This window comes from Pithys albifrons, chromosome 8 (assembly GCF_047495875.1).
Source record: "Pithys albifrons albifrons isolate INPA30051 chromosome 8, PitAlb_v1, whole genome shotgun sequence".
NCBI lineage: Eukaryota > Metazoa > Chordata > Aves > Passeriformes > Thamnophilidae > Pithys > Pithys albifrons.
The window spans coordinates 15,171,820-15,195,095 of NC_092465.1; the positions used below are offsets into that span (position 1 = coordinate 15,171,820).

At 37.7% G+C, this 23,276-nt stretch overlaps 1 protein-coding gene across 2 annotated transcripts in view; it reads left to right on the plus strand.

Moving 5' to 3' along the window:
• The window catches only part of XRCC5 (X-ray repair cross complementing 5), a 58,816-nt gene that overhangs the window by 13,032 nt on the left and 22,508 nt on the right, over positions 1-23,276 (plus strand). For both annotated transcript variants that reach the window (XM_071562852.1, XM_071562853.1), the window contains exons 5-14: positions 1,037-1,159; positions 4,038-4,226; positions 7,107-7,221; positions 8,846-8,984; positions 10,987-11,099; positions 15,059-15,121; positions 15,806-15,943; positions 16,589-16,679; positions 17,916-18,043; positions 22,728-22,924. In XM_071562852.1, coding sequence (XP_071418953.1) covers positions 1,037-1,159; positions 4,038-4,226; positions 7,107-7,221; positions 8,846-8,984; positions 10,987-11,099; positions 15,059-15,121; positions 15,806-15,943; positions 16,589-16,679; positions 17,916-18,043; positions 22,728-22,924 — 1,296 coding nt within the window. The remainder of the gene's footprint in view (positions 1-1,036; positions 1,160-4,037; positions 4,227-7,106; positions 7,222-8,845; positions 8,985-10,986; positions 11,100-15,058; positions 15,122-15,805; positions 15,944-16,588; positions 16,680-17,915; positions 18,044-22,727; positions 22,925-23,276) is intronic.

Genomic DNA, 23,276 nt, shown 5'->3' on the forward strand with positions numbered 1-23,276 from the left:
ACTATGGGAAATAAACTTGTGGGAAGAAACACTTTTAAGCTGAGAAGAAAATGTTGACAGAAGTTTTACCAAGTTGTCAGTGAATCAAGCTGGAAATGTGTTTATAACACTCAGTGGAACTAGTGGTCTGGGGAAAGGAAGGCAGCTGTGCATCCTCTCAAACCAAAGATGGAACATGTTGCTAAAAAGGTTTATGATCTAATTGTGAATGCGGAAGGAGAGACTTAGTGATGCAATTTGTATTTTTGTGAGTAAGGTCTAATCAGTTTGGAAAGCTGTATCAGTTTAATGGTTAAAACTTAGTTGTCAATCAAAATCACTGTATTTGTGGTAGTATAACCTTGAATACCTATAGAGCCAACTGGTTTTGTTGTTTTGTACCAAGTTGCCTGTATGCACCAGACCCTTTGATACGGAGTTTGCCTTCAGTTGAGAAAATGCTGTAGGGTAAAAACTGAAGACAATCACCCTTAGGCCCAAATACCCAGATCAGAACTGTTTCATTTTTAACTGAATTTTGTTCTGTCACTGGCAGACCTTTCTGATCTGTATTGTTGCTGTTTCTTAGTGTATTAAGTCCCTGTTATCCAATCAGTCTATTGAATTAGAGCACTAAAACAGAATCCCCAGCAGCAGCAGTATTTTAAAATACATTTTCACAAGAACTGACTTGAGGCTGCCAAGGAGATATCCAGTATAACCAATGAAAACCCTAACATTTTATTAGCATTTATCTATATTGGTGAAAATTGAGATAATTCCATTCATTTAGATGTAGTTAGTGATTTATATAGTCACAGGGCTGGAGTCCTCAATTTTAGGGGGTACGAGGGAGTAGGGGGAGTCATACAAAGATAAAAACTTAGCATAAACATGATAACCTGTGATAGAATAACTTCTACCACGTAGGTTTATTTGTTTCAGTTTTATTTTACAAGTGTATTTACTTTGGTAAACCATCAGTTTTGTAAGGAAATATTTAGCAAAAGGCATTATAGATGTTATTTTCAATATATGTTTTGTTTTGTATTTCAAGAGGAAAGAAATATGAGAAGAGACACATTGAACTATTTACAGACCTTAGTAGTCCTGTCAGTGAGGATCAGCTGGAAATTATCATTGATAACTTGAAGAAAACAGGAATTTCACTTCAGTTTTTGTAAGTATGAAAGTGGCAGTTATACACCATGCCATTTCCTTAAAGGGAAATTATTATTCTTTATTAATAATGGTCTTGAAAGAGCTAGTGATCTGTTGGTATAAGAGGTGTATCAGTGAGTACTGTGATTATTATAAGTACTTCTATCAATAATATGTGCAATGAATTCCATTTATGGACCAAGTCCCCTTGATTAAGTGATGTGCAAATAAATGTTAAGATGTTGGGTTCTCCACTTAAGCTTACAGCTTAGAGCCAAAGTCTAAAGTGGGAGACAAAAATGTGCATAAGCAGAGAAAAGAGAAACAATGATCTAGAAATAGCCTCAGAAGCAGTGGTTTTATCACAGCAACAGCCTAGATCTTTTTAGGTAAGGAAGTTACTGGGAAAAAAATAAAGTAGTGTTGCAGACATAGCCTGATTCTGGTGTCAGTAGCAGAGCAGGTCTGAAGAGAAGGGTTATATTCACAATGATGGGCCTGGAAATTGGAAACAGTGTCTTAAGTGAAGGAATCCCTTGATTGTCATGGTATAGGTATAGGCATTGATTTGAAGGTTCAGTGTTCTGTATTACCTGTTGCATGTGGTGGTAGCATAGGAAGACACAGGCCTTATAGAGGGGTTTATTTAAAAGCAAAACTTTGTGTGAATGTTAATGTTTGCTGTTTATAGCAATTTCACAGGAGAAAGTTAAAGCCATAATCTTACTTCTGATCACTTTACTATTTACTTTTGCCTTGATCCAGCATTCTGTAAGGAACAATGTTTGAACTTGATAAATTTGTGTAAGCCATTTGCCAACCCATCTGCAAGATAACAGAGGGGTAGGAAAACATGACTGAAAATCATGGCCTGACCGTCTACAAAAGATCTTTTTTTGCCTGTGCTTAGGGGAGTCTGAAAGTAAAAATGTCAGGTTCTGTCTACACAGCAAGAGTGGGTATGCTTGCACTGTGCCTTGACATGCCCGTCCTGGCTTGCTTGAGCTTACTAAGACTTGTTGTTGGCACTTGAGGCAGTGGAGGTGCAGCACAATGAACCTGAGTACCTCCAGTCACCAGAGCACGTGTTCTGGAGAACTGGTGTTTAGCTCCTGCTCCCTTGTCTCCATATCTGTAGCTTGCTGTGCAGACTAGCACAGGTGCTGCTACCTACCACAAGTTAATATCAGTTTTATTCTGAGAGATTTCTGATTCATCTTTACATTTTCTTTGTGATGTAGCAAAGAAAAAACCCCTTGGCTAAGAGAAGCACAAGGGAATTGTTGCTGTTACGGCATTGGGTGCAGATTTACATTCTGTCTCCAGCCACACGAGCAAAGGATGATTTGAGAAATTCATGTACAAATGTAAAATACTCAGGGTACTAGTTTAAAAATAGTTTCTTGCTGAACCTTGTCCTTGTGTTATAACCCATGTTTCCATCTCTTGTGCCCTGTTTATAGATTAAGTTGTAACTTATGGCAGATAGTTGGTTTTCCTCCCTCTTATCAAGTGCCAAGCACATGCTGAGCACTGTGTAGTGTTGGGTGTTATGCAGTTCTCATCACAGTGGTCTCTAGGCATTGTGTAGTGAAAGTAGCCTTTTATGTATCAGAGGTTTGAAACTTTTCCTGTTGTCACAATAATTTTAAAATACAGTTTCTCTATTTATCAGTGGATGCTGCTTGCTATGAAGGTACCAAACACTTTGCTGAAGCTTGATCTTTAATTTTGCTGTATGTTGTGTGTATTGTTAACTCTGCTTATTATATGTTTCTTGATGGATAAGCTTAGTGAGGACTAATGAGGTGGAAGTAAGTAAAGATCTGTAGGCTGCTTTTTTGAAAACATAATACAGTACTAAAGTTGTTTTACTTTGTGGAAATGTGGTAAAAGGCATCATGTGGTTCATTCAAAATTGAATCAGATGAGAGACTTGAAAAATCTGCAGGTGTTATGAGGCACAGAGTAGAGGATCTTACACACTTCTCTTTTCTGTGTTGATTATGCTTGGGTAACTCTCCTATATTTTGAAGAGCAGCAAAGTCATTTTATCTGTAACTCCTGGCTAAATTTTTTGATCTGATTCGTGAAGTGCAGGAAAATGTGTCATCTTCAGTCAGAAATTCACTGAGTGTTGTAAGCTATTAACATCTCGATGGGTAACATTTACTCCAGAAATATCCAATAGACTTACTGCAGAGAATGTACCATTTCCTGGCATTTGTTGCCAATACAGAATCACAGGCCTGGAATGGCCTTTAACAAGTCATCTAGAGCAGTCCTCTGCTTCAGACTGGGTCAGGTGTATGCATGTCATCGCTGAACAGTGCTTGTCCAGTATTCCAATAAAGATTTGCAATGAGAGGGAAGACTCTCTTCTCTTCTCCAGCAATAGTTTTTAGAGATTATGGTTTGAAATGCCTTTATGAGGTTTTTGTATATCTGACCTGACTCCATGATGAGATTGGAGTGCAGGCTGAATAAGAAAAACTTGTTTCCTTTCTCTCTGCAAGACCCTTTAATATTTAAGGCTGTCTTGCCATCTCATTCCCTTCTCTGTGGACTTTATTTTGTTCAGTCTCTTGTCATACATATTGCTTTCTAATCAGCATTACCTGCTTCTAATCACCATTGCCATCACTAATCCATTATTGTATGTGGATTTTATTGCATCTTTATTAATGGATCATACCTAGAAATGGTGAATCACTGTGGTCAAGGTGTTAGCAATGCCAAGCAGACCCAAAATACTACACTTTTGGAAGCCATGTGGCTCTGTATACATCTGACTGCAGTTAGATAGAAATTGATCCTGATAAAATTTTTGTTTTGTTTTGATTGGTTATTTTAATAAAGAAGAAAGTCAAACTAACTGCCTCTGCTTGTGTTCTCAGTCTGCCATTTCCAGTGGTTGTTGATGATGGGAGTGGTGATACAAGTGCCAGTGTGCCTTCTCATATGCACAGGAACTCTTTTCCAAGAAAGTGTTTAACTGAACAACAGAAACAGGGTATTGATGTGGTGAGGAAACTCATGTATACTTTGGATGAAGAAGGAGGGCTGGAAGAAATTTACACTTTCAGGTAAACTTGGCTAATCCTATTTATTGTACTATAAATTTACTTTCTGATTTCCTCTCCAAAAGATGGAATTAAGTAATCAGTTGCTTAACTTAGAGCATCACTGAAGTCAGTGAATTTTATAACTTCCTGTACACTCAGTCCCTTTCATACAGCTTCTTCAGTAGCTTTAGAATAATTAGAAGAGCTTACAGATTTCAGGGAAAAATGAATTTTCAGTATCTAAAGAAAAAATTGGTTTTCTTCCATCCTTAGTGTTGGAGGATTTTTGAGGAAATGTTTCTTTATGTGACATTTCAAAAGCATGTTTTGGAAAGAGGTGGAATTTGTGCCATGGTGTAGATAGATGTTTGCATTTAGCAGTAGCCTGTGTTCCTTGGTCACAGACTTCTTTTAGCTCACTAGTTCGATAAACTCCCACAAATGTTTTGAGTAATGTTGTTGAATCCATCTCTCCAAGTACAGTCTACTGTGCCACTGTGACAAACAATATACTTTCCCAGCAGCATTCCTAATGTGAGAATTGAAAGATTTTTCACTTCCTGTTTCCTCAATGAAAGAATAAAAATCTGTGTGTCTCTGGAAAACTGTAGCTAATGATATATCCAAGACTTTCCACATAGGTGTTGCCTCAGTTGTGGTAGAGGCAAAATGCATCTGCTTGCCTTATGTGGTCTGATGTTACTCTTAGTGTTTCTGTTCTGCAATGATGAACTGTGATCTTTCAGACAACGTGGTTTTCACAAAGCTCAGTAGACCACAATGTAATTTTTACATGAGGTGGTACCTGTAGGTTTGCATGCTGTTATTCATCATTTTTTGTGTGGGAGTTTCCTTTCCTCACCCAGCTCAGCTATTTGGCTTTGTGCCTCAGCAGCCAGTTAAACTGTATTTGAGCACTACTGATCAGTGAAGGAACATGTATCACTGTGTATGTGCTCCATACTAGTCAAGAGAGCAGCCTGAGTCTCTGGAAAAAAGCAGGCTTTGTCATTGCATCAAAAGACTGCACAGAAAAGCAGTATTTTTCCTGGCCCATATATCCTTTAGGATAATCCATATGCATGAAGTTACCAAGTAGCTTGGCCTCTGCTTTATACTTTTTTTTATCCCAGGCTCGTGCTGCTGCATAAGCTGTTTTTGTGCCATATTTTCAGGGGAAATCCAAAATCTCTGGATAAACAGGCATTTGGCTCATAGTTTAAAGCTTTAGTTGGAAAAGTTGTTTAAGAATATGTGAGGTTTTAGATTCAATTAAGTTGCTTATCAAGCTTTAAGGAGTCAGTTTAGCAAATCTATCATGATTATCGTCCAATTGAGAAACACTCTTCGTTTTCCCAGATTCGTTATTCCTGCTGGTAAAAATACTTCAACACTTGTAAAAATAAATTAGCTGTGCCAGGGAAGTAAGTGAAGAAATTTTGTTGCAATTTTTTAAGTTGTGATACTCTGATTATTGAACAGGAAGTACTTTTGCTGCCTCTGGGGGAAGGGACTGGAGAGCAGAGGACAAGGAATATGTCCTTAAAATACAGGTTGAAATGTACATTTACTAAGGTTTTATTTTACAACTCATCTTTGATAACAGACAGTGTTTTTCTTCTGTGAATATAAGAAATTAAAGGATAGAGTTAATAAATGAACTTAAATGACATTTTTAGGCATTTGGCACTTAATGTGTTTGATTTTCACATTCATCCTGGAATGTATGTGGTGCAGTACTTTGAATGATATAATAACAGATTCTTTTTAAAAATCCTATATTGATGTCTTTATTACTAGGAAAGAAATCTCCTTGCTTCTTTCCTTTCCCTAAGGAAAAAAATAAAAAAGAAAATCCAGAGTTTATCTCATTATAAAAATCCCAATGCATTTTCCCTGTCATTGTGCATCTGTTAGAATTTAAAACCCCCAAAATCCCGCTCATCCTAAGAAACCTGAAAACTAGAATGAATTCTGTACTGATGTTTTCAGTTGATCTTGATTTCTGCCAGATATGTGCTTTAATCAAGAGAAAGGTGGATTCTCAGTTTTATTATAATGTGAAAAAGATCAGGTCAGCATTGTTTTAGTTTTGCTTCTTGCAATAAAAAAAATTAAGAGCTTTTTTTATGTTGGAATTTTACGGCAAAATAGCCAATACAGTTTGTATTAGCTGAAAGCTGTTCTGAGGTGCAAGTCTATTTGAATTCACAATGATGTATTATAAATTACTGTAAGTTCTTAATTTCTGTACTCCACTGCTAAAAGTTGTGCAATTAACACTTTTTAATATAAAATCATTACAGTTTGTTTTTTTGTGGATTTTTTTGGACTTGTATATCTACTGTTTGGGCTGCAAGTAGTTGAAGTAACTTCTTTCATTCTGATAGAATGCCCTTAAAATAGAGAGTTCATTAGTACTGTATTAAAAAAGGTGTCAAAAGTTAAGTTCTGCACAAATGAAATCCTGTTACTTGAAACTGGATTTTTTATTTCTCCACCTTCATTTTAGGAAACATTTTACCACTTAGAAACCCTTTTCTGATTTGTGTTGCTCAGCTGCAGCCACATGCCCTGATTGGGTGAGCACAGATAAATGCGAAATGCTTAGTAAGCAATTGTGTAGTTTAGTCGCGAGACCTTACACAGTGTCTTTAAGCCTTAATGTCACATCATTATAAAGGCCTAACATGGGCATAATCTACTGTACCACCTTTTTTTCATTCCCTTTTTTTGTCAGTGTGTAGTGACAAGATTACTGAAATAGTTTATTTTCTAATACTTTATGCAGTCTAATCTGAAGGAGTTGGACTTAAGCATTTCCTGAAAGGGAGTGTGTTGTCTGTAATATTTTATTACAGTTCACCAGAACTCATTTGTTTTCCCAATTCCTTCATTTAGAGAGAGTCTGGAACGTCTTTCAATGTTTAAGAAAATAGAAAGAAGGCCTATGCCATGGCCCTGCCAGCTCACCATTGGTTCTAATCTGTCCATAAGGATTGTGGCCTACAAATCAGTAAGTTCATAAAAACATGTATTTTAATGTAATTTGGCAGCAGGTTATGTGCAGCTGCATCTTTTTTTCCTTAGAACTAAGAAAATGAAAGTTAAAATGACATCCAAATAAATTAGGATGGAGATCTCTATGTGCTTAGAAGCCAGTACATCTAAAACTGTGGTTCCCACAGCAACTTTAGCTTCACCATATTGTATATGTTAAATAACTAAAACTTACAATGTACAGAAACAGAAGTAATTGCTGTCTATGCTGTGACACTTCATGGTACTGTTGACGAATCTGATTAAAGATACTGTGATTGTTGAAGCTTTGCATTTGGCATCAGTGATATGTCTGTAGCTCCAGCGAGACTTACATGTATCTCTTAAACGCTAGGCATGAGAGGAAATTTTGCACATGTGTGTGTAAAATGGTGGCTGTAAATGTTTTACCAGCCATTGTTTCAAATCCTATCTTTTGTTACTTGAGACTTGCAAAAGAAAAGGTATTTTTTCAGTTTGTTTGTCTTACACTGTTTGGCAGAGCTTGCGCCCAGTCTGTTTCCCTTATATTTTATTCAGGTCCTTCACACAGTGCTAGGAAGAAGTAAGTGTATTGAGACACAGAAAATGTGCAAATTTCCTGTTAAGGAATAGTTAATAGGTAACTATATAATGTGGCAGTATTGATGGATCTGGTGAGATGGAGATTAATTGGTTTGTTATTTGAACCCAAGACTAAGAATCTGGTATTATGAAGTTTAAATATATCTGATTTCTGAGAGATAAGCTTACTAGCTGTGAAAGAGATCAGCTTTCTATTTATACTTATTAATAATTTTTTTAAATTAGGTTATTGTGACAGACCTGTGCAAATATGCAGAAAGAGTCCCCTCCCAAAGGTGTTAACACACAAAACAAACTAAGTTATGGAGAGTAACCAGCATGAACTGAGTGACTGGTCTGAGGTCATACAGCAGTCCTGCTGATGTAATCTATTTTGTCTTTACTGTTTCTGCCCAGTTCTACTCATGCAATGACTGTCCCATCAACTGCACTTAAGTAGAGAAAAGTGGGTTTATTTCCATGTAATTGGAATACATTCACTCTTTTCAAATACTTATTCCTTATTTTCCCTCCAGTCCCATAAAGTAACTGGATTTTTTGTCTTTTGGGGAAGTTGCAGTAATACAAGGTATTTTTATCCTGCAGTGTAGTGAGCCTGATGGAATACTTGGCCAAACAAGCTGAATGAACATCGAGTCTTCCTGTGTCTGTAACATATATCTTAATGCTTTGTCAGAGGTATTTATATAGGGAGAGGAGTAAAATACATAGCAAGCAAGTTGCATGTTATCCTGTGACTTAGACTTCCACAAATGACTTAACCTAAGGGTTTAATGAATAACCAAGAGAAATACACGGTCAATATGCTACAGTCCATGTGTTGGGTCTCGTATGGATAAAGCAGAGTGGTGAAAACACTGTGCGAGCAGCCAGAGATGCATATTTGGGGCTATCATTATTTGTCCTTTATTGGCAAAATAGTGCAGTGCTGTGTTGAACTTTTTGCCTTTTCTAGTAAGTCCTCTGGATCCCAATGAAATGTTAAACATTCCTTTTCTTTGAATTCTGATACCAAGGTCACAGAAGAGAAGGTGAAAAAAATTTGGACAGTTGTGGATGCCAAAACTCTTAGAAGAGATGATGTGCAGAAAGAAACTGTTTACTGCTTGAATGATGATGATGAGACAGAGGTTCAGAAAGAAGATACTATTCAAGGTATGATGTCTTTATGTGCATCCTGAAGGCAAACTGAAGATGAGGGCTTGATACTCTTAACTCACCTAAGTGCCTTTTAGTTTTATACCTTGATGCCTAGCTGTGATCTTAGACTGTCAGCTCTGTAGACTGATGGAGACTGTTGTGTGAGACTCATTGTCTTCACATATTTTAGAAATTCTTGCTTTTTCTGGTATTAGGAATAATAATAATACCACCAGCAGGAACATGGAGGACACTACAGCTTCATCAACTGTAGTCCATGGAGGTCTGTACCTCAGTTCTGTAGTGGGTAGTGGTGCTGCTTCTCTTCAGTTGTACTGGTAACACGAATGATTCCAGGCACTCCTGTTTTTTCTAGAAGAGCAACTGCTCTAGTTATTCTGCAGTTGAAAAGGTGAAACCATCAAAGGAAGGTTTAGTGTTCAAGAGTCTTTTAGCTTTAACAGGTTCAATCTGAAGTAGTGGTATGCAGAATACTTCTCTTATAACCTGCAGCTTCTTTCTGAGCAGATTAACTTCCGTAGAAGACTAAGACCTCAGAAATAGCAGGAAATAGTGGACTTGTTTTCAAAAATGGAGTTAGGCAAATCTGTTTAATTTTTTTGCAATTGAGTAGATTTAGTTTGTTACTAGCTTTTTCCTTTTCTTTGCTGTTTCAATCCCACACAAATAGGGCAAGTATATTAACTATAAAGGGCAGAACTATTCACATAATAGTATAGAAAGTGCTGTCAAATGAATAGCATAAATTGAAAGTAAAGATAAATGCTGTATTTTTTTTCTTCAATCTCTTTCAATTGTAGCATTCATAGGTGTTTTGTAGCTGTATCAGACAAAGTCCAAACAAAAGTGTGATTTTCTTTATTTCTTTAAGCAGAAATGATAGTTAAAAGCTAGTAGTCTGTGTTTTATAAGTTTAAAATTATGTGTAAAATAACCCCCTCACTTCTTATAGTGAATATATTTTCAAGCATTTGTGACTAATCTTCTGACTGCTGAAGTTAGTAAGTAGCTGTGTGATACTAGTAAAAAAACAAGTTGTAAACATTTCAATGTGAACAAAAGAGACCAAAAATTTCCCTATCAGTGGTGTGATATTTCTTATGCTTAAAGAGCACCTGATGCTTCCTGTGCTTTTGCAGATCTTTTGAGACATGTCATAATTAGACAATACTTTGTATTTGCAGCACCCATACCAAAATTTCAGTTGTTTTGCCTGTGTGTTTGCTTTTCAGTTTGCAGGAAAATATATCTGCTTTATAGGGTTTTTTTTCTCCAGGGATTACCTCTGTTCCTTCTGCTTTCTTCACACCTGAGGATATCATCCTTAGTCTGTGGCAGTGTAATAAAATGATGATGTTACAGGGAGGATATTGGAACAAGAGGTAGGGGAATAAGCAGTTGGAACACGTGATACCTTGGAGAAATTACAGCTTCCTACTTTGTGGTGATAACCTTGTATTGTAAGGCATGGGAAGTAAAATACAGAAATACATAGGAAGACCAGTTCTGCATAGAAGTGTGTTTTGGTTTTCCATTGTGTGAGAGTGTACTTTGCCTCCACTGTTAACACATTTTATTCTCTGAATCTTTTCTGGTGTCATCTCCTGTGGTATGATTTGTGGTATGTTTGAGGGGGTTTGTATTATATTTGCAGGGAGTGTTACAGTCTGTTTGCTGAAATCTATTCTGATTTGCTTAAATCTATTCTGTGAGCGTAAGTTTGGGCAAGATGTTCAGTTCCTTTGTTTTCTTTCCTGCTCTCTGAGGATTCTTGCATTACATAAAATGATGTACAAGGACTGCAACTGCTGCTCATGAAGTACACAATGTGTCTATGGGTGTGTGGTTTTTTTGTTAACAGGGAAAGTAATTTGATGAGCATGTGTAGAATGTAGCTGTGGGGCATGAATGCATTGTTAAAATATTCAGAGAGCTAATTTTGGTGTTAAAATTGTAGGTCCATATGCTTACCAGATGCTCCTCTCTTGTTCTCCAGGTTTTCGGTATGGGAGTGATATAGTTCCTTTTTCAAAGGAAGATGAAGAGCAAATGAGATACAAAACGGAAGGAAAATGTTTTTCTGTTTTGGGATTCACTAGATCCTCTCAGGTATGGTACTAGATTTCTTCTATTCAATTTCCTGGGTTATTCAAGACAATTGATTTTGGTCTGAATTCACTAGAGTTGAGGTGGTGTACTGGGAATGGAGCACCTGCAGTCAGGTGTGCAGGGGCTACCTGTTTTCTGATTCTAGCACAGGTAAGCAGCATGTGGTCTCGTGAAGAAGACAAGCTCATAAATATGGCCATTGGATCCTCAAGTGAAGCCAGAGCCACTGAACTCAGATCTCTGCAAAGTGAAGTCAGAGGTATTGCGGACTCATTTCATCTCACAGACTTAAATACTGATGCCAGACCTGCAACAGAAGATGGTCTGTCTTCTGTCCAACTCATGCAGTAGCCCTTCTCGCTTTGTCCAGCCATCAGTGTGGCTTCTTTCTAACAGAAGAAGACTTTTCCTCTAAAGTAATGCTAAAGAAACCATGAGAACTGACTCTGTTGATTCTCAATTTCTTAAGGAGTAGTTTGTAAACCATAACTGTTATAGTTTGAGCCGGCAAAATGCCAACTGCCTGGTACCCAGTCAAAAAGTCCACTCCCAGAGCAGGAGAGTGAGGGAAAACAGCAGAAACGAGGCTTTAAACACAGTGAGGTTTTTATATTTATAGAGGAGAGCTTAACACAGAATATGAAATAGCACATAGTGACAGGAAACAACAACAGGCTCACTGAGGTCGCCCCAGCTAACAGGTGAAACTCCAAACCAACCAAACCTCCTCCCCAAAGGAAACCTCCCAGCAAGAGGGAAAGAGGAATTAACAGGAATGTGCTCACGTCCCTGGTTAAACAGATGCGCGGACCGGCAGCAGGGCCTGATATCATCAGTCAGGGAGCGGGAACCGTCCTGGTCAGAAGCATGGACCGAAAAGGGCCGAGACTCCTCTCACCTTGCTTGTTATACTCCCCGACACTTCCTGATGATGTCAGATGATATGAAATACCTCTCTGGCTGCTTAAGTCAGATGATACCTGTCCCCTCTAATCTGTGTCACAGCCTTTGAGGCCTGCTAGAAACTGAGGCCTAAATGGGGACCTATGCTGACTAGAGCTAAAACTACCACAATAACTTACTTCTTGTTTCTGCTGTAACAAGAACTAAATGTAATGAAGACTTCTTAGACCTTAGACAAGGGTAATATCATTCAAAAACTCTCCATATTTCTATGAGATGCTTGATGTTTATATGCACTTACCTGTACTTGGGGTATTGACTTTGCTATTCTTTTTCCATGATAGTTGTAAGAAACTTACCTTGGGCAAGAACCTTAATAAAAGTTAGCCAGCACAAGATGATTTCCGGCAGGAAATCCAGGACTTAAGCATTAGAAAAGCCTTAGGCAAAGGCTTAACAAAACTATTATTGAATGAGGAGAAAGTACAGAGATATGAGTGCCAAGTAATTGCTGGGAATGTTAAGCTGCTCCCTATCCTTTTTCTCCAGGATATTGCACAGGGTGACTGAAACTGACTGAAACTTTCTTTTCAGAGTTCTCTGCACCCAGTGTTCTTCACCACTCAAAGCTGAAATGAAATCATAGGGCAACTCTACACCTTCTGTTTTGACAGCTCCCAGCCCTCCTGCCCTTTGAAATGTCTCAATGCCTGAACAAAGTAGAGCCCTTGATAAGGGCTGAGGAATCATTACCTTTACCAGGAAGAAAATATGTTAATGGAATAGAAAGTATCTCAGAGAGCTTACTCACAAATAGATGTAGCTAAACATCTTTTTACTTTACAGGACAGGTGGCACAGAGACCTCTGCATGTTACTGGATGTGTCCTTAGACTACTGCAGTGCTGTATTCTAAAATGTATTATTAATTGAGGAGTCAGGAAGTTGTTGATTTATTGAAACGAGAAACTAGCCTAAGTGGAAACTGTAACCTGGTTGTTGATTTAGGGCTTTAGAACTTAGTTGTTAAGAAACTTGGCAGCTTGTGTACACCAGTTACTTGATGGAGGAGACAATATTGTGCTTGAGCTTTTGTGCCCTAAATTGGTCAGGGCATGAGAGCTGTTTGGGATTGCTACACCCTGTATCAAAAACTGGATCTAACAAGGGAAATGTGTCTGCATTCAGTGTTTCAGTGGGACCCTTTCTTGCATCTCTTCTTGTATTTTCAGCCTACAGCTGAGTCTTACTGCCTTCATTTAATTCTGTAAGATGTGTTTAACCAGGTGCAGAGTTCACTTATGCTGGAGGCTGGCCTCCTCTTTTGACTTGAAGTCTGACTTGTATTGAAAATGGAAACTAAGAGGAAAACAGATGAGGAAAATTATGCTCCTGTAAGTGAGCTGTTATTTCACATGGGGTTTTATTTTCCCACCATTCATCAGATAGTGCATTAATACCTTCAACTACACAGTTAATTATTATAGGAATACCGGAATACCAGTAGTTTTAGAAATATTTTTGATTCACATAAATATGCATTGAAGAGTTAAAAATTTGGTTTTATAATTTTTCAGTGCACAAAATATTGATTGCTTTTGATTGATTTTTGTGATGTGTTTTTCTTGTCTGTGGATTTCATAATGAATAGAAATTGTATGCTCTGGTCCTCTAGCTAGAAGTGTGAGTAGTTAGGACCAGTAGTAGCTGCATATACCTCAGTGGAATAAAATGATTCAGGTGTGATTAGAGAATTAAAATTACAGTGTATAGATAATGATATCAGGAGTTTTACTGTTTGCAATCATAAAACTGGCACTATTCAAATACATGTTTTATATTGTTTCTTTTTAAAATTTGGGAGAAAAGATTATTTATTATTAACCAGAAAAACTGGAACAGTTCCAAATACATAATTAAGGAATAGAACCACCACCTTATATTATTTTCCTGAGTTGCTCATACCCTCAGGAAAGAAGATCAAAGGGCGCTTAAACTTTGATTTTTCATTTATAAACCATGCCATGTAAATTGAAAAATAATACTCAAAAATATTACAAAGGGACAATTCCTTTTGCAAACAAAAACAGCTGTAGTGATACACATATATAATTCCTTATACTATACTGAACATAAAATTTCCTGATCTTTTAAAGACAGAACAGCAAAGAATGATTGTAGGTAGAATAATCTGAGTTGAAGAATTGTGCTGTAACACAGTAAATAGACCTGCTCTGGTGCAAGTTGTCACTGATTTCAGCAACTTTATAGTAATTTGATAGAAGATATAATAAAAAGATGAAATGAATGAAAAAATTTCAAAAAAAGAAAAAATATAATGAGGTTAGTTTTGAGAATGCAGTCTGAAGAATTTTTTCTTTAACAGAGAGAGGTGATTTTAACCAGTGTTCATAGCAGCGTGCAGTCATTCTGAGAGGTGTTCCACTATTGCAGGGTTGCTTTCTGTGTGTGTGTCAGCCTCTGTAGCTGCAACTATTCCTGTGATGCCCCTTCATGAAACTATTTTTTGTTTTTGGTTTTGAGTCAGCCACATTCATGAACAGAATAACTCTGCTGACAGAAGTGCTTCTTTGCCAGCACAGCTGGATGTTCTCCAGGTTGCTGTTTAAGTCGGTTTATTAATTAAGTATACGGCTTTTTCCAGCTCCTTTTTGTTATATCTTTGCTAGAAAAAAATTAATAGCATAGATGTGGTGTCATTTAGGTTTAAGTCTTGTATTAACTACTGTGGTTTTTCACACTGATTTTTGAATTATTGCAGTATTATTCAGACTGGTAACAGCTGCAAGTACCACAGTCTTGCATTCCTGCCCATGAAATAGGAAGGTTTGAAAATATCCTGCCCAATGTAACTGAATATCCATATTGAGTGATAAGTGGAGATATGAAACATACAGGGCTTTAACCTCTATGTACAGTAATTATTCAAGTGCAAAGCCACAAAATTTGATGTTAGTTGTTTTGTAATTTAACTGGTCCAGTTGCATTAGTGACATTTTCTTTAGATCAGGCTAACTCTTGGCCATTTGTGTCTAGATCCAGAGACATTACTACATCGGCAACCAGGCTCTGAAGGTCTTTGCAGCGAAAGATGATGAGGTAAAATGACATCAAGTTTGACACTATTTAACGCTGAAGGTATTTTGTTGTGGAATAGAAAAGTAGTGACACTTGAGATTGTCCTGTCTTTGTGCTAATAAATACTTTTAATGCAGTTTACAGAAGTCTTGTTCCATTGCCTATTAGGGTGAAAAGTAGTTGGATTAGGCCCCAAATGAACAGAGTATCTTGTGAAAAATGAGAAAGTGGTAGATACTGTGTTTGTGCAAGGCATGTGGAACTTGAAATTGGTGCTTAGGTCCGTTCTCATGCAGAGCAAGTGTGTCCTGTTCTGTGTTACTTAGAACAGACTTCCAAATTATTTTACATGTTGGAGGTAAAAAGCTTTAGTGAGGTAAAACGCTTCAATGAGTTCCTTTAAGGATCTGACTACCTCCCTTTCCCCGTCTCTTGTGAGAGCTCTTCTGAGAGCTTTTCACACCTGGTGGAAAAGGTGGAACATGCTGGATCTGAAGTTTACTCAGCTTTGAATGGATCCAGTATCATGATGAGATTTGACCTTTCTGCTGCTTCAGTTTTTGAACATCAAAAATATTTGTGTTCAAATTATAGCTGGAATGGGAACTAGTCTTGACTAAATCAGTGCTTTTGAATTCACTGTGAAAAATGTGTTTCAGATGATGTGTAAGAACTTGCATGATTCTGTTGACTCTTTCCCCCCAGAATGCAGCAGTTGCTTTTTCTGCCCTTGTTCGTGCATTGGATGAGTTGAAAGCAGTAGCTGTTGTGCGCTATGTCTATGACAGAAGAAGCAACCCACAAATTGGAGTAGCTTTTCCGTATATTAAGGATGCATATGAGGTAATTTTTCACTCCTACCCTTCTGCAGAGTGCCTTCTGAGAGACCCAGAAGCAACACAGTATGTCAGAATTTTTGCAGCATATGTTTCCACTGATCTTACTTACGAGAGACTATTGAAAGAGCTAAATATGAATATGGCTGAGCAGCGATGGAGGAGGGAGTGGACAGAACAATCTTCAGACTTTTGAAGGGGTATAAACATAAAGGTTGGAAAGGAATTATTTAAGGTGGCATGAACTGGGAGAGGTATTTGAATGAAGAAAAAATGAGGCAAAGAATGTTAAAAAAACAAAACCAACTTTTGAGTTTGGAACACAGTAAGCTATGATAAAATCTTCTAAAGTGGCAATATATGAGTTATTTAAAGCATGGCTGGTTGAAACTGCACAAGCCAAAGGTATCAGATCACCTGGGAGGTCTTTATTCCACCAGTGGAAAAATGAGGAGCATAGCCATCAGTATATTATAAAATATAATGCTGTGCTTTATTCTTACAGTTGCTCTGTAAGTATTTAAATATTTTGATAAACACAGACATTAGACCTTCAGGGCTTTTTATGTTTATATTGCCCTGATATGGCACTCTGGGGATGCAGATGTTTCTTTTCTGCTGGTACAGTTGTTTCTTCTTTCCTCATGCTCAGTGTCTCATCTATGTGCAACTACCCTACATGGAAGACCTAAGACAGTACATATTTTCATCTTTGAAGCACAATAAAAAATCCATTCCTACAGGTAAGACATTTCCTGGTCAACTGGAAAAGCAACCTGCTTGTCTTCTTGTAAGATGCTATAAAAGAGTTAGAATATTTGGCTGTCCATTGAAAAGATAAGTTTTGTCATTATTTTGGTTTAGGAAAAAAACCCTGACCATTTGGGCATCCATTATGGTGATGTCATTTTGAAGTGTAAACATATATCAAAGCTTTGCCACTTTAGTTGCAGACTCAGCAACTGTCCTTTTAACTGTACTGTTAATGGTGTCTGGCTCTGGCTGTGGGATCATCAGTCTCACAGGATCTCTGTGGCAGAGATCTGAGATTCAGTCCTCTTGTATCCTTTGATCTTTGAACTCATTTGTGAGACTAAATGGACAAACCTTGTGGGATCTACAGTGTATGATTATCAGCCTGGAATTAGAACAGAGGCAGCAGCTGTGTTGGTGCAAAGCTGGTCCTGCAGCCAGCTGCAATGTGGCCTGTTAATATAATGTACAAAGGCAAGGACTGTATTTTCTGTGCTGTGTCGTTTATTAGAGCACGCACTTACTGGTGTCCAGATTCAGGTGGAGGGCATCTTTGGAGAACCACAGAACTGTTCAGCCACACAAAGCTTGACTCACTGCTCTGAGAATTTTGCACAACAATGAGTTTAAATGGGTGTAGTTTAAAATCCCACTTCTTCCAGTTGTTGTGAGATCCACTGAATGGGCACCTGCACATCAGGATATATGTAGCCTGCTGGTTTGTGTCTGAAAGTTTCTATTTTTTTGCCTGTAACCAGCGGTTTGAGAACAAATCTAAAACCTGTCTTGCCAAAGCAGTAGTTGGCTATTGTGAACTGTGTTAATTCGCAATCATAACTTTAAAAATTTATACTATGCTATTTCGTTTTTCAAACCAACTGTTCTCCCTATTTTCTAAGTGGCCTATAAACCTTCTGTTGCAAATGAAAACATCTTGAAAAACAAGAAGAATGAAAGCAGAAAGGCAACAATAACTGAGGTCTTGAGGGGAAAAAAAAGGCTTTATGACTTTACACTATAGTCCTTAAATACAGCAGGGGTTTATTATTCTGTCCATTATCCATATACTTTATTGGTAAATCTATAACTGCTGTGTATTCTGTTGCATGTAATGATTTAGTGGAAATCTCATGTTGCGAAGCAAATCTTCATTTATAAATTGTTTCAAGAAATGCATCCATCTGGAAGTGTATTTAATTTTTCTTTGTATGTAATTGCTGCCTTAGCGGATCAGTTATCTGCTGTTGACTCATTGATTGATTCTATGAATTTGGTTCATGAAGATGGAGAAACTTTTGAGGACCTGTTTAAGCCCAGCAGAATCCCAAACCCTCATTTTCAGAGATTATATCAGGTGAGGTGAGCTGTATGACTCTTTTAAAAAACTTTTGTTAAGACTTTTCATCTTTCTGTAATTCTCTGATTCACACTGGAAAGATCTGGGTTGTGAAGATGCAGATATAAAGTCTTTTGCATTTTAATTATGGGGTAGCCAGTGATTTTTATGTTGTCCCTGACACAGATTTATTTTTTAAATTTCCAGTTCCCAGGAAGCAAGGGAAATTATACCTATACTGAAATCTCTGCAGCAGCATCAGTGATACTCACAGACACTTAGACTAGACAAATAAAAACTTGAATCTCAAGATTGCAGTGATCACAGCGTGGACATAAACTGAGTCCAGCTTTTGGGCAAAGAGAAAAATTGGCTGAAAATGATGGATCTCTTTAGATTTTCATTCTGTGTTCCATCACTTTTCTGTGCACTGTTCCATCTAGTAGTGGTTCCAAACCAAGTCAGTCTGAGGTGAACTTGATCAGTAGTAAGTAGTTAACGTTGTTGACATTTAAAATGTTCTATTTGGGTGTCTAAATTGATGCACTTTATGGGTGAGCAGAATGGTTCACACTTCTTGCTGTTAGTATATCAAGCTGTCTACATTTTGATTTACATTCTTTCATATCATGAAGACTTTCGTTCCAACTGTGAGGATAAGAGACTTAATTATCCCTTGGAATTCAAGTGTTTGAAAAATGACACAGCAAATTTAAAAATAAGGAAAATTATGTTGCAATTCATGCAGCTGCAGAATTGTGTTGTATGCGGAACCATGGAGATATACTGAATGTGTGAGTCTGCTCTGAAAATTGACCAAAAACAGTACTACAGCAAATATGTTTATCATCTCAGCAATTGTGAATAAGTTATTTCAGTTTACAAGTAGGAAGTAGATGCTTTTGTAAGTTAAGAAAGCCTATCCTAGCTTCCCAAAACCTTGGTACCTCACTGTTGTCAAAAGAACTGAAGGCTCTGAAGGTCGTTGTGTGTTTTGGGAACACATGTAAGCCCAGTCTTCAAATCCTACTCTGATTGACACCTGAAGAACTCAGTGTTCTCTTCAAATTCTGCCAGTCATATTGACAAGACAGTGTGTAACTGAATGCAAGATTTGATCAGTAGAAGGTTATTGCAGGACAAGAGCTTAAAATGAATTGACCCCTGCACAGCTCTTATTTTAGGAAGGATTGTTAAGCTTGGATCTTACAAAACAAATATGATTTTGCTTGTAAATGTAGCACATGGGGATAGAATTTCGTCTTTTGTTAAACATAATTTTGCATTTTTTTGGTTTAGTGGATGTCACATGTCAATGAAAGAAGGATTTTTTAGGTGTGCTATTTTAGTTCTGAAACAGTATGATGGTGTTGTCCCAGCATCTGAGTCAAGTGCAGCTGGAAGAGAGTTAACTGAGTAACTTGCCAATTTCCTTAGAGGATAATGGGATTTTGTAAGGGTGAATGCTACTGTAAAAAAAAGTATTTATTAACTGTTTGAATGTCCAAGGTAGGATACAGTTTCTGTCCACAATGATTACTGTTTAGAAAGCTCTAAATTACCAGTCCTCTAAGTGCTTTCTTTTGGCCATGCACAGCCCCATTTGTTTGTCTTATTACAAAATGTCTATTAATCTGTGTAAGTTGTTCTCTCCTTTGCTGCGAAAATCTTCCAAATTCTTAGTATTTTGCTCTTAGGTCAAGTGGCACTGCTGGTTCCTTAAGAAGTATGAGGAAAAATTATATACCACCTTTTGATTGTAGCCAGTAAATTGATTAGGCTGAGCAGGATGCATAAATGGTTTCAAAAAATAACTCTGAAGAAAAGGATGAATTCCTCCTTCATTTCCTTGCTTTGTTGCCTCATGAAGATATTTGGGATGATAAGTGACAAGAGCCAGAATTTAAACAGAAACATCAAGCTAAATTATATCTCTGGCAGTAGTGGTAAGCATTAGGAAATGACAGAGTGGGTGGAAAATAGTTGTTAATGCTTGCTGAAGTGGAAGATGAGGAATATCCTATATCGAGAGTTTCAACTCCTATTCCTTGCTTCCAGAAAAGCCTAAGTAGGCTTCCATAGCTTTTGTAGTGACAGACTTCCAATGTTATTAAGTTGTCCCTCTTAAATACAGGGATTTGAAGCTCCTGAAACACTTGGGGAATGCAGTGCGTTTTATTTGCTAGCCAAATAAAGTGTTCTGTACAAAGACGGACCTGGGGGAGGGGGGTGTTGGAATGGTGTCCTGCAGCATCTTGTATTTCATGGGATCCAGCTGCAGAGTCTCCATCTGAATGCTATCATGGCTCTGGTTAGACCACGGTAAGTGACCTTAGAGGACTAAGCTGCTTTGTAACTAGTTGGATGGTGTGGATATTCTCTTTCAAAACACAGAGCAGCTGGGGACATGAGGCTGTTCATGGATGTCTGTGAGGGCTTTCAGTGAGAGTAATCTTATCTTTGGTTGAATGCAGTCCCTCTGTTGGAAAGTCATTTTGAAATCATCACAAACTAGGTGTAAACTGAACTCTGAAGACACTTGTGTCAGAATTCAGTTCACACAGGTTTAACCTCAAAAGCCAGCTAACTAGTGTAAACTGAGTTGTCCAAATCTATTCCATAATTATGAAAAAAGAACTTTGGGAAAGTAATTGATCCTTCTTTTTTCGGAGATCATAAGCACATGGTAGTTGTGATTGTGTAGAGTGAGTAGGTGACTGATAGAGACTAAGTGTTTGTCTTTTAGATAGCTGAATCTCTTTCCCATGTTCTAAGGCTCTCAGTACTATCAGGTTTCAGTAGGATTTATAGATTTGCTAAAATAGGATTCTACAAAAGTGTGTTCCTATATGCTGTTTGAAAGAAAACAAGGCAGAATGCTTTCTTGTGGTAAATTTCTGCCTGTTCATGCATTTATGACATTCCTTATGGGATTAATGGTGTGTAAAGACCACTCATTTAATCCACTGGCCAGTATTTTAGTGGTCCTGAAAGTTGACTCTAAGGTGGAAATGTAAGGAAATGAGGAAGAGCAATGAGGAGCTAGAGCATTGGTGACAACATGCACAAATAGAACAGCGAGTCTGGAAGGCCATGACAGTGTGGGCTGCCCTCCAGCCTGTGAAGGTAGGAGTGGTTCTGGCTGGGCACAGAAGGAAGGGGAAGCAAGGTCAAGAGTGACCGTGTGGGTTTGGAAACTCCAGGTTACTTGTTTAACTTAACACAAGGACTACGTGGAGATTTTGATGACCTGTTGTCTCAGGTTTCAGAGGTGGTCATCTACTTGAAAAACAGGTACAAGTGGAGACTGTGGCTATTTGTCAGTTTGCTCAGCTCTTACAGCTTCACACATGAGGATTTCAGATGCAAAAGCTTGAAAAATATATTCACAGCAAGGGACTTAGGTTTTTGCTTTGTCAGTTTAATTCAATTCCCTAATGTTTTTTAATAGTGAGGGTGTTTGTATCAGAAGAGCCATTACTGCAGCTTCCAGCAACATTTTTACTCTCTTTCAAAATAATTATGCCTTAAATCACTACAAGTGTTATGAAATCAGTAGCCTTGTGCAACTGCCTCCTTTTGACAGTGTGTTCTAATATGGATTGGAATCTTAATAGCAGCATGAAAATACATTAGTATTGATGTGTAGCATATGGTCTGGATTTTCCTTTTTGACAGCTTTTCAACATGAATAGGGGTTTTGTTCGCTTTGATTTTTTTTTTTAATGTCATATCTGACAGCCAACAGGGGAGCAAATCTACTGTGTTCCTAGTTTATTGAATAGTTAGCTCCACACTGGTGTCTGACACTTCCATTGCAGTGGGTGTGGAAAAAATTTTGCTCCACTGTATTTGATGCATGTGTGTGCATACACTGGTATCTGTGTGTGTATTCATAAATGCACATCTCTCTCCATTGCTATTGCACACTTCAGGAAATTGCAAAGATACCTACCTTGCTCTCAGTGTAATTTTCGTAGCTTGCCTCATTAACCTCGTCTCTCTCCCTGTTTGTCTCCCTGACTGTGTGCACTGACTTTACGCTTCGGTGAAAGAGCCTCCTCTGTAGCTCCTGCCATCTGTTCCAACTTTGGTGTACATCTGTCAGTCTCCTTCATTCCCTTCTTTCCAAGCTAAGTTCTAAACATACATATATTCTGTGCCTCACCTGTGCACTTTTAGCATTCTCTCTTTTCACTTGTTCTTAGACTGATGAAAGTTCCTCCTGTATGCACTAGGAGTTTTACTGACCAAGACAAAGTACTTTTTTTGAGAAACAATGCACTGTGACAGTAACTGAAATACATGGTTGGGATATTTTGTCTAATTTTGGAATGTGTAGAGAAATGTCTCCCATATGACTGTTCTATAATAGAACTGCATTTTAAAGGTAGTAAGAAGTTAAAAATATGAACAGTTGTAGATGACTTTCGTTCCTGGGATTTTCCTAATAATTTTCATAGAACTCATTTCAGTGTGGGAACACTCATCTCTGCCATTATTCTTGTTTATTATCATTATTATATCTCCTTAAACAGCTGATTATAGACTTTCAGTCCACTTGAGCTGGAATATTTTTCAGCAATACAAAGGTAGTTTCTTTAATTTTGCATTTACCATATAGTGTCAGACATACAGGCATTATATTAAAAGCACATAAATTGTAAGTTTTACTTTGCTCAGACAGTTTTGTTTCTTGCAGTGTTTGCAGCATAAGGCTTTTCACCCCGATAAGCCATTGCCACCAATTGAGCAGCACCTTTTAGAGATGCTGGAGATGCCCTGTGTGGTAAAAGAAAGGTGCCAAGCTCCTCTGGAAAGAGTAAAAGCACTTTTTCCCCTGAAGGAAGTTGGCAAGAAAAAAGAAGAGAAGACTGCTCAAGATATCTTCAAAGACAAGTAAGTTGGAGATATATTATGGATTTTTTTGAAACTTTTTTTTTACACTTCAAGTTGTTTTTGCTGGATGAAGCAAGCTCAGAGCCTTTTGAACAGGAAATCAATGAGTTGCACACTGGAAAAAGTGCTGATGGATGGAGAATATTGTGGTGCCACAGTATGTCTGAAGTACTTTGTGAATAGTTGTAGTCACACTCTTACAGTGCAGGACACACCAGGAACCAGTCTGTAACTTCCACATGTTTGTATTTGCTGTCATAGCAAAATCCATCAGGTTGGAATGGACTTCAGGAGGTTTCTTGTACAATTTGCTGCTCAAAGCAAGATAACCTGTGAGATCTAAATGGGGCTT